This window comes from Mirounga leonina, unplaced genomic scaffold (genome assembly GCF_011800145.1).
Source record: "Mirounga leonina isolate KUSES-001 unplaced genomic scaffold, KU_Mleo_1.0 Mir_101609, whole genome shotgun sequence".
In the NCBI taxonomy this organism is placed as follows: domain Eukaryota; kingdom Metazoa; phylum Chordata; class Mammalia; order Carnivora; family Phocidae; genus Mirounga; species Mirounga leonina.
The window spans coordinates 11,222,066-11,235,412 of NW_023270164.1; the positions used below are offsets into that span (position 1 = coordinate 11,222,066).

At 41.5% G+C, this 13,347-nt stretch overlaps 1 protein-coding gene across 3 annotated transcripts in view; it reads left to right on the forward strand.

Moving 5' to 3' along the window:
• Positions 1-13,347, forward strand: part of JADE3 (jade family PHD finger 3) — a 133,400-nt gene that overhangs the window by 70,753 nt on the left and 49,300 nt on the right. For all 3 annotated transcript variants that reach the window (XM_035003713.1, XM_035003703.1, XM_035003696.1), the window contains 2 exons: positions 4,831-4,887; positions 5,646-5,725. In XM_035003713.1, coding sequence (XP_034859604.1) covers positions 4,842-4,887; positions 5,646-5,725 — 126 coding nt within the window. In that variant the 5' untranslated portion in view covers positions 4,831-4,841. The remainder of the gene's footprint in view (positions 1-4,830; positions 4,888-5,645; positions 5,726-13,347) is intronic.

Genomic DNA, 13,347 nt, shown 5'->3' on the forward strand with positions numbered 1-13,347 from the left:
CATGATTCTTAATATATTAACTGATACGTGCAACCATCACTGTAGAGCACTTTGAATATCTTATCTACCTTCTGACATCACTGTTTCTGATGAAAGGTCAACTGTTAATCTTATTGGAGTTACCTTATAAGTGAGGAGTCACTTTTCCCTTGCTACTTTTAGGATTTTCTCCTTGTCTGGCTTTCAGCAGTTTTACCATGATGTACGTGTTTATGGATCTCTTTGCAGATGGTAGTGGTAGTGGTGGTAGTATAAATGACTTAGAGTTTGTTGAGCTTCCTGAATGTGCAAATTAATTTTTTTCAGTAAATTTGGAGATTTTTCAGCCTTAATTTTTTTTTTTTAAGATTTTATTTATTTGACAGACACAGTGAGAGAGGGAACAACAAGCAGGGGGAGTGAGAGAGGTAGAAGCAGGCTTCCCCGCGGAGCAGGGAGCCCGATGCGGGGCTCGATGCCAGGACGCTGGGATCTTGACCTGAGCCGAAGGCAGACGCTTAACGACTGAGCCACCCAGGCGCCCCAGCCATAATTTTTTTAAAGATTTATTTTTTTGTATAATTCTTTCTTTTTTTCAAGATTTTATTTATTTACTTATTTGACAGAGAGAGACACAGTGAAGAGAGGGAACACAAGCAGGGGGAGTGGGAGAGGGAGAAGCAGGCTTCCCGCGGAGCAGAGAGCCCGATGCGGGGCTCGATCCCAGGACCCTGGGATCATGACCTGAGCTGAAAGCAGACACCCAACGACTGAGCCACCCAGACGCCCCATGTATAATTCTTTTTTAAAAATATTTTATTTATTTATTTATTTGATAGAGCTTGCACAAGCAGGGGGAGCTGCAGATGGAGAGGGAAAAGCAGGCTCCCCCCTGAGCAGGAAGCCTGATGTGGAGCTCGATCCCAGGACCCTGGGATCATGACCTGAGCTGAAGGCAGACGCTTAACCGACTCAGCCACCCAGGCACCCCAATATTTATTTTGGAGAGGTGGGGGGGTTGGGCAGAGGGACAGAGAGAATCTCAAGCAGACTCAGCGCTGAGCTCAGAGCCTGATGCGGGGCTTGATCTCACGACCCTGAGATCATGACCTGAGCTGAAGTCATGAGTTGGACACTTAACCTACTGAGCCACCCAGGCGCCCCAGCCATAATTTTTTTTAATATTTTTTCTGCTCCTTTCTCTCTCCTTTCCTTCTGGTACTCCCATATATGTTGGTACACTTAATGGTGTCCCATATTTCTCTGAGGTTTTATTCATTTTTCTTCATCTTTTTTCTCTTCTGTTCTTTGGCTTGCATAGTCTCTTTTGATCTATTTCAGGTTCACTAATTCTTTATTTTTCCAGTTCAAATCTGCTGTTGGGCCCCTTTAGTGAATTTTTTCATTTCAGTTATTGTACTTTTCAATGCCAGAATTACCATTTGATTCTTTTTTATGCTTTCTACCTCTTTATTGATAGTCTTACCTTCCTTTACTTCTTTTTTTACCTTCATTTCTTTTTTTAAAATTATTTAAGATTTTATTTATTTATTTGACACAGAGAGAGAGGGAGAGCACAAGCAAGGGGGAGTGGCAGGCAAAGGGAGAGGGAGAAGCAGTGCTGAACAGGGAGCCCGATGCGGGACTCGATCCCAGGACCCTGAGATAATGACCTGAGCTGAAGGCAGACACTTAACCGACTGAGCGACTGAGCCACCCAGGCGCCCCCTTCCTTTATTTCTTTAATGATGGTTTTTTTTTGTTTTCTGTTTTGTTTTTTTTAGCTCTTTGGACATATTTATATGGCTAATTTGAAGTCTTTACCTGTCAAATCTGATATCTGGTTGCTCTCACAGGCAGTTTCTGTTACTTTTTTGTCTGCTTTGTAGGTTATACTTTCCTGTTTCTTTGTATGTCTCATAATTTTTTGTTGGAAACTGGACATTTTAGATAATATAATGTAGCAACACTGGGTACTGGCATCGCACCCCCGCCCAGGGCACTTTGTTATTTGCTTATTTCTTTAATGACTGGCTAGATTATTTTACTAAAGTCTATTTACTCCACTTTTTTTTTTTGAGGGGCAGAGGAGGTGGGGGTAGAGGGAGAGCGATAAAATCTTAAGCAGCCTCCACGTCCAGCACAGAGCCCTGACACGGGGCTCAATCTCACTACCCTGAGATCATGACCTGAGCCAAAATCAAGAGTCAGACACTTAACCAACTGCGCCACCCAAGTGCCCCTATTTACTCCCCATTTTTGCCCTGCAGTGTAAGTCTTGTTGTTTCTTAGGGGTGCAGCCTTTGTTATGCCCCAGTCACCCTGGGATGACTTTGGTTTTGGCAGGGCTCTTTTTGACTTTTCCCTCACCACACCACACTGTTAAGCTGAACTGGCTGATTGCTCTGTTGTTTTTAATACCCTGGGACATAAATTGTTCTACAAACTGATCCAGTCAAACTAGAGCTCCTTCAAAGGGATAGTTCCTAAGATCAGTATTTGAGATTTTTTTCTGACCCCAGGATTGTTCCTCCCAGCCCTCTCTTTCCCTGGTTCTCCAGCATGCTAGCCAGCCTAGGCTTGAACTTCTCCACACTCGGTTGCAAATGAAGTCAACTCCCAATGGGGAGAGATTTCGAGCCCTCTCCTCTATGGTCTACTTCTCCCCCTGGGCAAAGTCTCTGAGCCACAGCGCTAGTGTAGAGGGTGGGGACAATGATGTATTTCCCTCTGAGTGGTAGCCCCAGGTCTCCTAGGTTTGCCTCTCCTCATGTAGAACCCCCACTCGATGAGCTGGAGTCAGGGCAGTTGGAGCCTCAGTATTCTTGGTGGCACCACAGCCAAGGCATAGCCTCCATCCCAGGAGCGGGGGCCATCTGGAAGAAGGAAGGCCCAACCTCTCAGCTACTCTTGTCTGGAGCTTAACCTCAGCAACAGGTAGCTGGGGCAGGATGAAAAATGCTGTCATCCTGCTCCTCCCAGGAGGAAAGCCTTACACCTGGGAGCTGAGGGAGAGGGAGCTCTGTGTTCTTGGCTGCACCAGTCTGGTATGAAATCTGTGCTGGGAGAGGTCCAAATACCACAAATTCTTTCTCACTGAGTTTTAGTAGATTTTCTTCAATAAATGCGTCTTCATTTGCTGTATGCCCATAAAGCCATTGCTAGAGACTTTAAATGAATAGCTCTTTGTTTCTTTTTAAAGTAATTTTCACCAGTTTCACTGGGGAGTGGGTTGGTGAAGCTCTTCACACTGTCATGCCAGAAGTGGAACTTTGTTAGCTTTTTAACACAGTTTTGTTTCTGTTCCCCGTAATTGCTCACAATGGCCTTGTACTAGGGTTTCTATCTCCTTTGTAGATTCTGAGTGGCTCAAAGGCAGTAGCTCTGACCTTTATTCCTTGTGGAATCATGATCGCCTCTAATAGCATTTTGTATACTGTGGCACATAGAAGACTGTCAGTTACTCATTGTATCACTGTCTTTTCTGGTTCATTTCTTCAGTACTTGCTTTGTAACTTGGAGTGCCTTCCATTTTTCTATACTCTAGTGCTGGTGTGTTTCCAGAAAAGTTGTGCCTCTTTTTTATCTGCCATTGGCCACACATACACAAGGAAGGGCACTTAAGTTTTAAGTTTTAGTCAAACCCATTATACATTTTTCACAATATTAGGAGCTTGCTTTTTTTTTTTAAGTGCTGATGATCTCTCTTTTTTTAAGATTATATTTATTTGTTCATTTGAGAGAGAGAGCACATGTGAGCAGGGGGAGGGGCAGAGGGGGAGGGAGAGGAAGAGGGAAAGGATCCCAAGCAGACTGTGCACTGAGTGCAGAGCCCTACGTGGGGCTCAATCTCAGGACCCTGAGATCAGGACCCTGAAACCAAGAGTCAGATGCTTAACCAACTGAGCCACCCAGGCACCCCTATAGGCAAAAATGGGGAGTAAACAGGGGCACCTGGGTGGCGCAGCTGGTTAAGTGTCCGACTCTTGATTTTGGCTCAGGTCACCAGTGAAACTGGTGAAAATTACTTTAAAAATCTTTCTTGTGGTATGTGTGTGTGCGTGTGTGTGTGTGTATAAATTTTAAATTAGGCTAGTTGTTTGGGGGATAGGGGCAGGGAGAAGGAAAGGGAAAAAGGGCAGACAGAAAAGCAGTATGGGGGCGCCTGGGTGGCTCAGTTGGTTAAGCAACTGCCTTCGGCTCAGGTCATGATCCCGGAGTCCTGGGATCGAGTCCCACATCGGGCTCCTGGCTCAGCGGGGAGCCTGTTTCTCCCTCTGATCCTCTCCCTTCTCATGCTGTTTCTCTCTCCCTCGCTGTCTAATAAATAAATAAAATCTTTAAAAAAAAAAAAAAAAAGAAAAGCAGTATGGTTGTGCTCTTAAAGGTGGGACATGCCTCATTTGTTCTTTCTTCAGCCAACTATATCTCATGCCTTTTGACCTTGGTCCTTGACAGCTCTGCCTTGCAAATGCTTTTTCCTTTCCTGCTCCTCCCCTACTGGGGTTCCCTAGCTGGTGATGGCCACATGGCTACCCACTTTTGTTTGGGTGGACAGTGGTCATGTGGCCCCCTCTGAGGCAGCCAGTTCTGGACCATTGATACAATGCTGCTTGGGCATACTCCTAAGGCTCATATGTGGCCTCCTCAGTCTTTATTACCCTCCGTGTTGGAGAATTTGATAGTATCCTTCTCCCATCACTGTCATTTGAGAATATTTTTGGCAGAAATAATTTGATTTGTGTGATTTGTCTGCTGCTGCTTCTTGGGATCTATAGGGCAGTGTGACTGCCTTTGAAACGGATGTGGGTGTGTGTTGACTGTTTTATTCAGTGTTGTTCTCTTTCCCAGGATGCTCCAGGATGAAACGCCATAGAACACTCAGCAGCAGTGACAGTTCAGACGAGAGTGAGTAGAACCGGCCAACTGTTGGTAACTGTGTATCTATACCCTTTGAGGGTTTATTCTTTGACTTGAAGACAAGCTGTTTCATGTTTCTTTCAATGGTTAAAAAATAGCATATCTAGGAAGGAAAGCTTAGGGTACTATTTATCTTATTCATTTAAATTTCATTAGAAATAGGTGGGAAAATTGTGGGGGTTTTTTGTGGCATATAGCATTTTGTTGTTTACTTTTCATTTACCAAAACAACAAAAGCCAAATCTAATAATGATTTAACAGTACTTTTCTAGAAAGGACAAAAAGTATGAGAGCATAAATTATAGGCCCTACAATTCCAATTGTAACTAGGTATTAAATGTTTGACTGGGTGAATCATCATTTGTAGCATTTGGGGGAGGGCTGAAGGATACACAGATTACTTGCCTCACATTTTTAGTTTTTCCAGTTGCTTTTGCAGATACTTTTTCTCCAGGTGGAATGTGAATCATATTGTTTCAAAATGTTGTGAAGTATGACTACACCAAATCAAACCTCCTCAGCATTAGCACTGTTGAAGCTTTTACATGCTGGGAGGTCATCTATAAATGTCGTTAAACACCATTATGAGTCTTTCTTGATTGCAATTTAACTGTTTTCTTCAGTGGTATGAGATGACTGTGCTCTTCTCCATCATACCTTTCATATTCTCTTGGATGACATTTAGTTTTGTGACATTTAGTAATATTAGCAAGTCTCAGTATTTTTTGTCTAATTATCTTTTGCAGGTCCTTCCACTTCCTTTACTTCTGGCTCAATGTATAGGAGCAAGTCAAGAATTCCAAATGAACACAAGAAGCCTGCTGAGGTGAGATCAGATATTTAATTTTTAGACTTAAAAAAAATAGATAGCTGCCTTCTGCCTACATACTTACAATGGCCAAATCTTAGAGATGTGAGGATTAAACTATGTGCCAAGGGATAGACTTGTTTTCTTATGAATTTTTTTGGTTTTTAAGAAAGAATCCGTTTTCTTATCCCTTTGGGAAAACAGTAATCATCACACCGATTTCATTTTGGTGATGACATTTAGGTGCCTGGCTTTAGAATATAAGGCCTCCCCTAGCCAAGAAGTCAAAGGGAGCCAGACTTGGGGAATTGGGAAAGACCCAGAGATCTGGCCTTGATTGGAAAGAGCTAAGTTGGCAGGTGGAAGGCAGTGCAAGTAGGGATTGATGGGAAGATTATGGATGGAGAGGGGAAAGAGAGGTTGAAGATCTGAGCTATGGGCTTTGAGGGGTCTTTATAGACTTCAGAGCGCTGCCAGCCCAAAGAAAATAAATCATTCCTTGTGAGGCTGGTCATCCTCTTTTTTAAAAAAAGATTTTATTTATTTGAGAGAGAGAGAGAGCATGAGAGAGAACATGAGAGTGGGGGAGGGGCAAAGGGAGAGGGAGAAGCAGAGTCCCTGCTGAGCAGGGATCCTGACTCGGGGCTCAATCCCAGGACTCTGGGATCATGACCTGAGCTGAAGGCAGACGTTTAACCAACTAAGCTACCCAGGTGCCCTGAGGCTGGTCATCATCTACCCCAAGGAAAGCAAAATGCCAGGGTTGCACTTGGACTTGGTAATGGTTTTGCGGATCCTATAGACTTTCCTCTATGATAATTAAATGATGAAAACTGACATTGTGTGTCTTCACTTCTGTGAGAGACTTCTTTAGCTGCAAAGGAAAAGGAGTGTATTAGTTAACTATTGCTACATTACAAATGATCACAAAACTAGTGGCTTAAAGCAGCAAACATTTATTATCTCAGTTTCTGTGAGTCAGGAGTCTGGGCACAGCATACCTAGGTTCTCTGTTCCAGGTCTTTCAAGGCTGCAATCAGTATGCTGACTGGGCTATGTTCTGGAGGTTCTACTAGGGAAGAATTCACTTCCACGCTCATTCAGGTTGTTGGCAGAATTCATCTCCTTGCAGCTACAGGACTGAGATCCCTGGTTTTTGCTGGCTTTTGGTGGAAGACTACCCTCTGCTCATAGAGACTGCTCCTAGTTTTTTGCCATATGGCCTTCTCCATACATCCTCTCAAAACATGGCAGCTTACTTTTTCAAAGTCAACAAGGGGAGAATCTTTTGCTCCAGTCTGCTAAGACTGAGTCTTTTTTTTTTTTTTTAAGATTTTATTTATTTATTTGACAGAGAGAGACACAGCGAGAGAGGGAACACAAGCAGGGGGAGTGGGAGAGGGAGAAGCAGGCCTCCTGCCGAGCAGGGAGCCCGATGAGGGGCCCGATCCCAGGACCCTGGGACCATGGCCTGAGCTGAAGGCAGACGCCCAACGACTGAGCCACCCAGGTGCCCCAAGACTGAGTCTTATATAGTATAACACAATCATGGGAGTGACATCCCATCACATTTGCCACATTACATAACCTAATCAAGGAATTGACATTCCATCACATTTGACATGTTCTATTGGTTAGAAGCAAGTCACAGGTTCCACCTACCCTCACACAAGATGGGGCAGGGAGCGCGTTGCTTTAGGGTGTCATCCAGAGAGAGCATTTCTCTCTCTCTTTCTCAGAGGTCACTTTTCATTTCCATCTGGTCACTTTTCATTTCCATCTTTTGCTTAAGATCTTTCTGGGCACAGTAAAATATCAGAGTGTGTTTATATGTGTCTGTTTCAAGCAGAAATACTTAGGGAATAAAATGCACATAAACAGGAACAGAGCAAATTTCCCATCTATCCAGAGGAGGCTTTGACTATAGAATGGTGAGAAAGAAATTTTGCTACTTTTCCATTTAGGACAGCCAGTCCTAGAACATAAAGTGACTCAGTAGCTTTGGGTCTTAAGTCCTGATGCCTCTAGTTCAGTGAGAATAGCAGTCTTTTGTTGCAAGGGATAGGGGACCTGGGCTACTGGAAACACATTTTTTACTTTATATTTCACATTCTGTTATAAAAGAGAGAACCTAATATTGTAGAACAAAACTAGCTTTGGCATTAGAAGAGAATGATTGCATGTTTTGCCTTGCTGGCTTATTTCATCTCTCTGAAATAATTTGTTTTGTCATTATAACATGGGACATTATCACAGCTACCTCTCATAGCTACCATTTATTGAAATTTTATGTGCCAAGAGCTTCATATTAGACAATCTGATTGTTTCCCAAAATTAAGCAATTATAATAATCTCCTTGGGTGCTTCCTTCATTTAAGAAATTTTTTATTAATGTCAGTATGGACTCATGTACATTTATTTTATACTTGAGGCTATAATCCAATACTACATAATTTATTGTGTTGCTCAAATTGTTTCATAAATCGGTGAAATCATCTCATATTTTTCTCTTCAATTCCATTGATTTCTGTTCTTAGTTTTATTATTTTCTTTCTTCTTGCTTTAGGTTTACTTTGTTCTTTTTCTAGATTCTTGAAGTGGGTGCTTCGGCTGTTTGAGACTTTTCCTCCTTTTTTTTTTTTTTCCTCTTTTCTAATGTAAGAATTTTAGTTTTATAAATTTCCCTTTAATTTTTTTAAAGATTTTATTTATTTGAGAAACAGAGAGAGAGAGTGAATGCGAGCAGGAGGGAGCGGCAGAGGGAGAGGGAAAAGCAGGCTCCCTGCTGAGCAAGGAGCTTGATGCAGGGCTCAATCCCAGGACCCTGAGATCATGACCCAACCTGAAGGCAGATGCTTACCCAAAGGAGCCACCCAAGCACCCCTATAAATTTCCCTTTAAACACTTCTTTAGCTGCATCCCATTAATTTTGATATGTTTGTTTTCATTTTTATCCAGTTCAGTGTATTTTTTATTCTTCTTAAGACTTCGTCTTTGACCCATGGCTTATTTAGAAGTATGTTGTTTCGTTTCCAAGCACTTGGAGACTTTCCTGCTATCTTTCTGTTATTGATTCTAGTTTGAATCCAATTTTGATGGAGAACATTATTTCTCCAATTTCACTTATTTTACATTTGTCAAGGTTTGTTTTATGGCTAAGGATATGGTTTTTTCTTAGTAAATGTTTCATTTTATAGTACTTGCAAAGACTGTGTATTATGCTGTTGTTGGGTCCTACTGGTTGACAGTGTTCTTCTGTATCCTCACGGATATTCTACCTAATAGTTTTATCAGTTGTTTAGAGAGGGCTGTAGCAGTCTCCAACTGTAATTATGGATTTGTGTATTTCTCCTCTCCATTCTGTCAGTTTTGCTTTATATATTTTGAAGCTTTTTTGTTAGGTGCTTACATATTTAGGACTGCTATATCTTGGTGAATTTAGCATCATTTAATGTCCCTCTTTGTCTTCGATGATTTTGTTTGCTGTGGAGTCTGCACTATCTAATATTAATATAGTTAGTGGCTTTCTTTTGATTCATGTTAATATTGTATATTTTTCCATCCTTTCACTTGTAACATATGTATGATTATATTTGAAGTGAGTTTCTTATAGATGACATATAGTTGGGTCATTTTTTTATTTTTATTTTTTTTATTTAAAGATTCTATTTATTTATTTGACAGAGAGATAGACAGAAGAGCACAAGCAGAGGGAATGGCAGAGGGAGAGGGAGAAGCAGGCTCTGCACTGAGCAGGGAGCCTGATGCGGGACTCGATCTCAGGACCCTGGGATCATGACCTGAGCCGAAGGCAGACGCTTAACCATCTGAGCCACCCAGTCACCCTAGTTGGGTCATTTTTTTAAAAAGATTCGTTACTTGAAAGAGAGCACGAGTGAGGGGCGGGGCTGAGGAAGAGGGAGAGAGAATCTCAAGCAGACTCCCTGCTGAGCGCCAAGCCCGATGCAGGGCTTGATTCCACGACCCTGAGCTCATGACTTGAGCAGAAATCAAGAGTTGGACGCTCAACCCCCTGAGCCACCTGGGTGCCCCTAGTTGGGTCATTTTTTAATCCACTCTTTCAGTATCAGGAATAAGGGAAGAATAAGAATAAAAATATGGGTAAATATAATAAACTATCCTTCTCTTGAGTTTTATAAATGTTTGTTGGTTGAAGCAAAAATTACAACATTGTCTAGTACAGTTCTCAAAGTATGTAGAGAGAATATTTAAGACAATTATACTATAAAGGTGGGGGGGTGGATAAATGAACCTGGATGGTGGTAAGGTTTCTTTCCTTTTCTTGAGGCTATAATAGATTAAAATCTTTAAAAAAATTAAAGGGAAATTTATAAAACTAAAATTCGTACATTAGAAAAGAGGAAAAAAAAAAAAAAGGAGGAAAAGTCTCAAACAGCCGAAGCACCCACTTTAAGAATCTAGAAAAAGAACAAAGTAAACCTAAAGCAAGAAGAAAGAAAATAATAAAACTAAGAACAGAAATCAGTGGAATTGAAGAGAAAAATATGAGATGATTTCACTGATTTATGAAACAATTTGAGCAACACAATAAATTATGTAGTATTGGATTATAGCCTCAAGAAAAGGAAAGAAACCTTACCACCATCCAGGTTCATTTATCCACCCCCCCACCTTTATAGTACAATTGTCTTAAATATTCTCTCTACATACTTTGAGAACTGTACTAGACAATGTTGTAATTTTTGCTTCAACCAACAAACATTTATAAAACTCAAGGATAGTTTATTATATTTACCCATATTTTTATTCTTATTCTTCCCTTATTCCTGATGTCCCAACATTCCTTTTGTTCATTTCCTTTCTGTTTAAAGAACTTCCTTTAGCCATTCTTTTAGGGTAAGTCTGCTGGTGATCAGTTCTGTTAGTTTTCCTTCATTGGAGAATGTCTTGGTTTCACCTTCATTCCTGAAGGATATTTTCACTTGATATAGAATTCTGGTTTGACAGTACTTTTCTTTCTGCACTTGAAAAATGTGCTACTTTCTTCTGGCCTCCATGGTTTCTGGTGAGAAATCTGCTCTCATTCAAATAGTTGCTCCCCTGTAGGTAATCAGTCATCTCTTTTCCAGTTGCTGTCAAGATTTTTCTTTGTCTTTATTCCCAAAGTTTGATTATGATGTGCATGGGCATGGATTTCTTTTGGTTTATGCTGTTTGGAGTTTGATCAGCTTCTTGAATCTAGGTTTGTATCTTCTGCCAATTTGAGGATGTTTTCAGCCATTATTTCTTCATCTATTTTTTCAGCTCCACCTTCTTTCTCCTTTTGCAACTTCAAATGCATGAATGTTAGATCTTTTGTTATTTCCCCACAGGTCCCTCAGACTCTTCTTTTTTTTTCAGTATGTATTCTTTCTTTTGATCAGAATGGGAGTTTCTTTTGTTCACAAATTCTTTTTATTGTGTTAATTCCATTCTTCTATTGAGCCTATCCCATGAGTTTGTCATTTCAGTTATTGTATTATTCCATTTCAGATTTTTTATTTGGTTATTCTTTACATCCTCTATCTGCTGAAACTTTCCATTTGTCTCAAAAGTGTTTGTAATTTCTTACTGAAGCATTTTTATGATGGCTGCTTTAAACCCCTTGTCAGATGATTCCAACATCTGTGTCATCTCAGTGTTGGTGTCTATTGACTGTCTCTTCTCATTCCCAGTTCTTAGTATGATGAGTGATTTTCTATTATATTCTGGACTTTTTTGGTATTATATTATCAGACAGTAAGTCTTATTTAAATCTGTTTTAGCAGGCCTCTGTAGTAACCAGGCCAGTGGGGAGGTGGGGCACTGACTCTGTACCACCAGTTGCAGAATTCCTAGGCTTCCCATCTTAACTTCTGTTAGTCTCTAGGAAGATAGTTCCATTATCTCTCTGGGACAGGAGAGGGGTGTCTCCCTTCTACTTGGTGGGGGTGGAAATCCCCACCCTGTTGCCTCTACTGATAGCAGCAGGGGTGGTGGTGGTGGTGGTAAGGAGTACTGCATTACTCATGGGTGGTGGTGACAGTCCAGGCTCCCTACCCAGTCTGTGCTGATCCCACATTAAGGAGGAGGGATACTTTGTTATTGTTGGGTGGGAGTGGATGTCAGGGCCTCTAAGGTGATGTCCACTGATGCCACAACAGTTGCCCTTTTCAAAAAAAAAACCACTTTATACATCTTTTATGAAATATAATTCTTAGACCATACAGTTCATCTACTTAAAATGTGTAATTTAGTAGGTTTTAGCCTAGTCACAGAGTTGTATAACCGTAACTACAGTCTAAATGTGGAATTTCATCACCCCAGAAAGAAACCCTCTACCAATTAACAGTAACTCCCTAATTCCCCGACTCCCAGCCCCTGGCAACCACTAATCTAACTTCTGTCTCTGTGGATTTGCCTGTTCTGGACATTTCATATAAATGGAACCATACAATATACAGCCTTTTGTGTCTGGCTTCTTAAACTTAGCATAATGTTTTCAGGGCTCATCCATGTTGTAGCATGTGTCAGTAGTTCATTTATTTTAATGACTGAATGATATTCCATTGTATGGGTATATCACATTTTATTATCCACTCATTAATTAATGGACATTGGGGTTGTCTCCATCTTTAGAGTATTATGAATACTATGAACATTCATGTACAAGTTTCTGTGTGGACATATGTTTTCAGTTGTCTTGAGTATACACCTAGGTGTGGAATTGCTGAGCCATATGGTAACCCTAGTTAACCATCTGAAGAAATACCAGGCTGTTTTCCAAAGGGGCTTCATCAGTTTACACTCCCACTACCAGTGTAAGAGAGTATTTGAAATGTGTTACTGCTGTGGGCACCAGAGACTTCCTTCTAATTCTTCTGGTGACTTTGTTTTTGTCTCCTGTCTTGGATTAGAATCTTCCCTTTGTGCTTGTCCTCAGAGAGATTCTGTCTTTTGCAGCTCTCCCAGTATAAGCCATAGTTATTATCACTGGAGGCTTTAGCATGGTGGTAGAGTACTAGGGAACGAACCTTCTGATTACTCTCAGTCCTTGAGATGTGTGGTGGTTCTGTTTCTGGGGGTGAGATGGGGAAGTGGACTTTAGGGGTAGGGCTTTTTTTTTGTCCCTGCCTCCTATTCCCCTGTCTGCCTGTAGCCAGTATCTTCTGGTATGCTCAGTCTCTGTCCTTAAGGTTCTCCCTCCTCTAGATTAAGGCTTTTTTCCCTTGTGTAACACAGGGAGGCTGAGCTTGGGTGCTTTGCCCTTCTTCCCAGCACTAGTGAAATTACACCAGTGCCCTCACCTGATAGCCTTCCCATGCAGGTGAAGCTTTTTGTTTGTTCAGTAAGAGAGCCAGGACACAGAGCACCACGGACTCAGACAGCACCACTTGAAGTGGGGGGGCCTTCTCCAGGTTTTCCACCATCTTCCCTATAAGAGCCTAGTTGGGTTTCTAGAGAAAAAGCTTACAAGAGGGTTGGAACCCCCTCTTACTATAGCCCTCAGGAACTTCATTCTTTCTTGGTTGTCCTCACTTTGCCCCCAGCAATTTGTCAAAAGTTCTGGGTTAAATGTTCCTGCTGTGGCTTCTGCCCCAGGTAAGCAAAAGCTCCTGTCCTTGTGTCTCCCTGCAGGC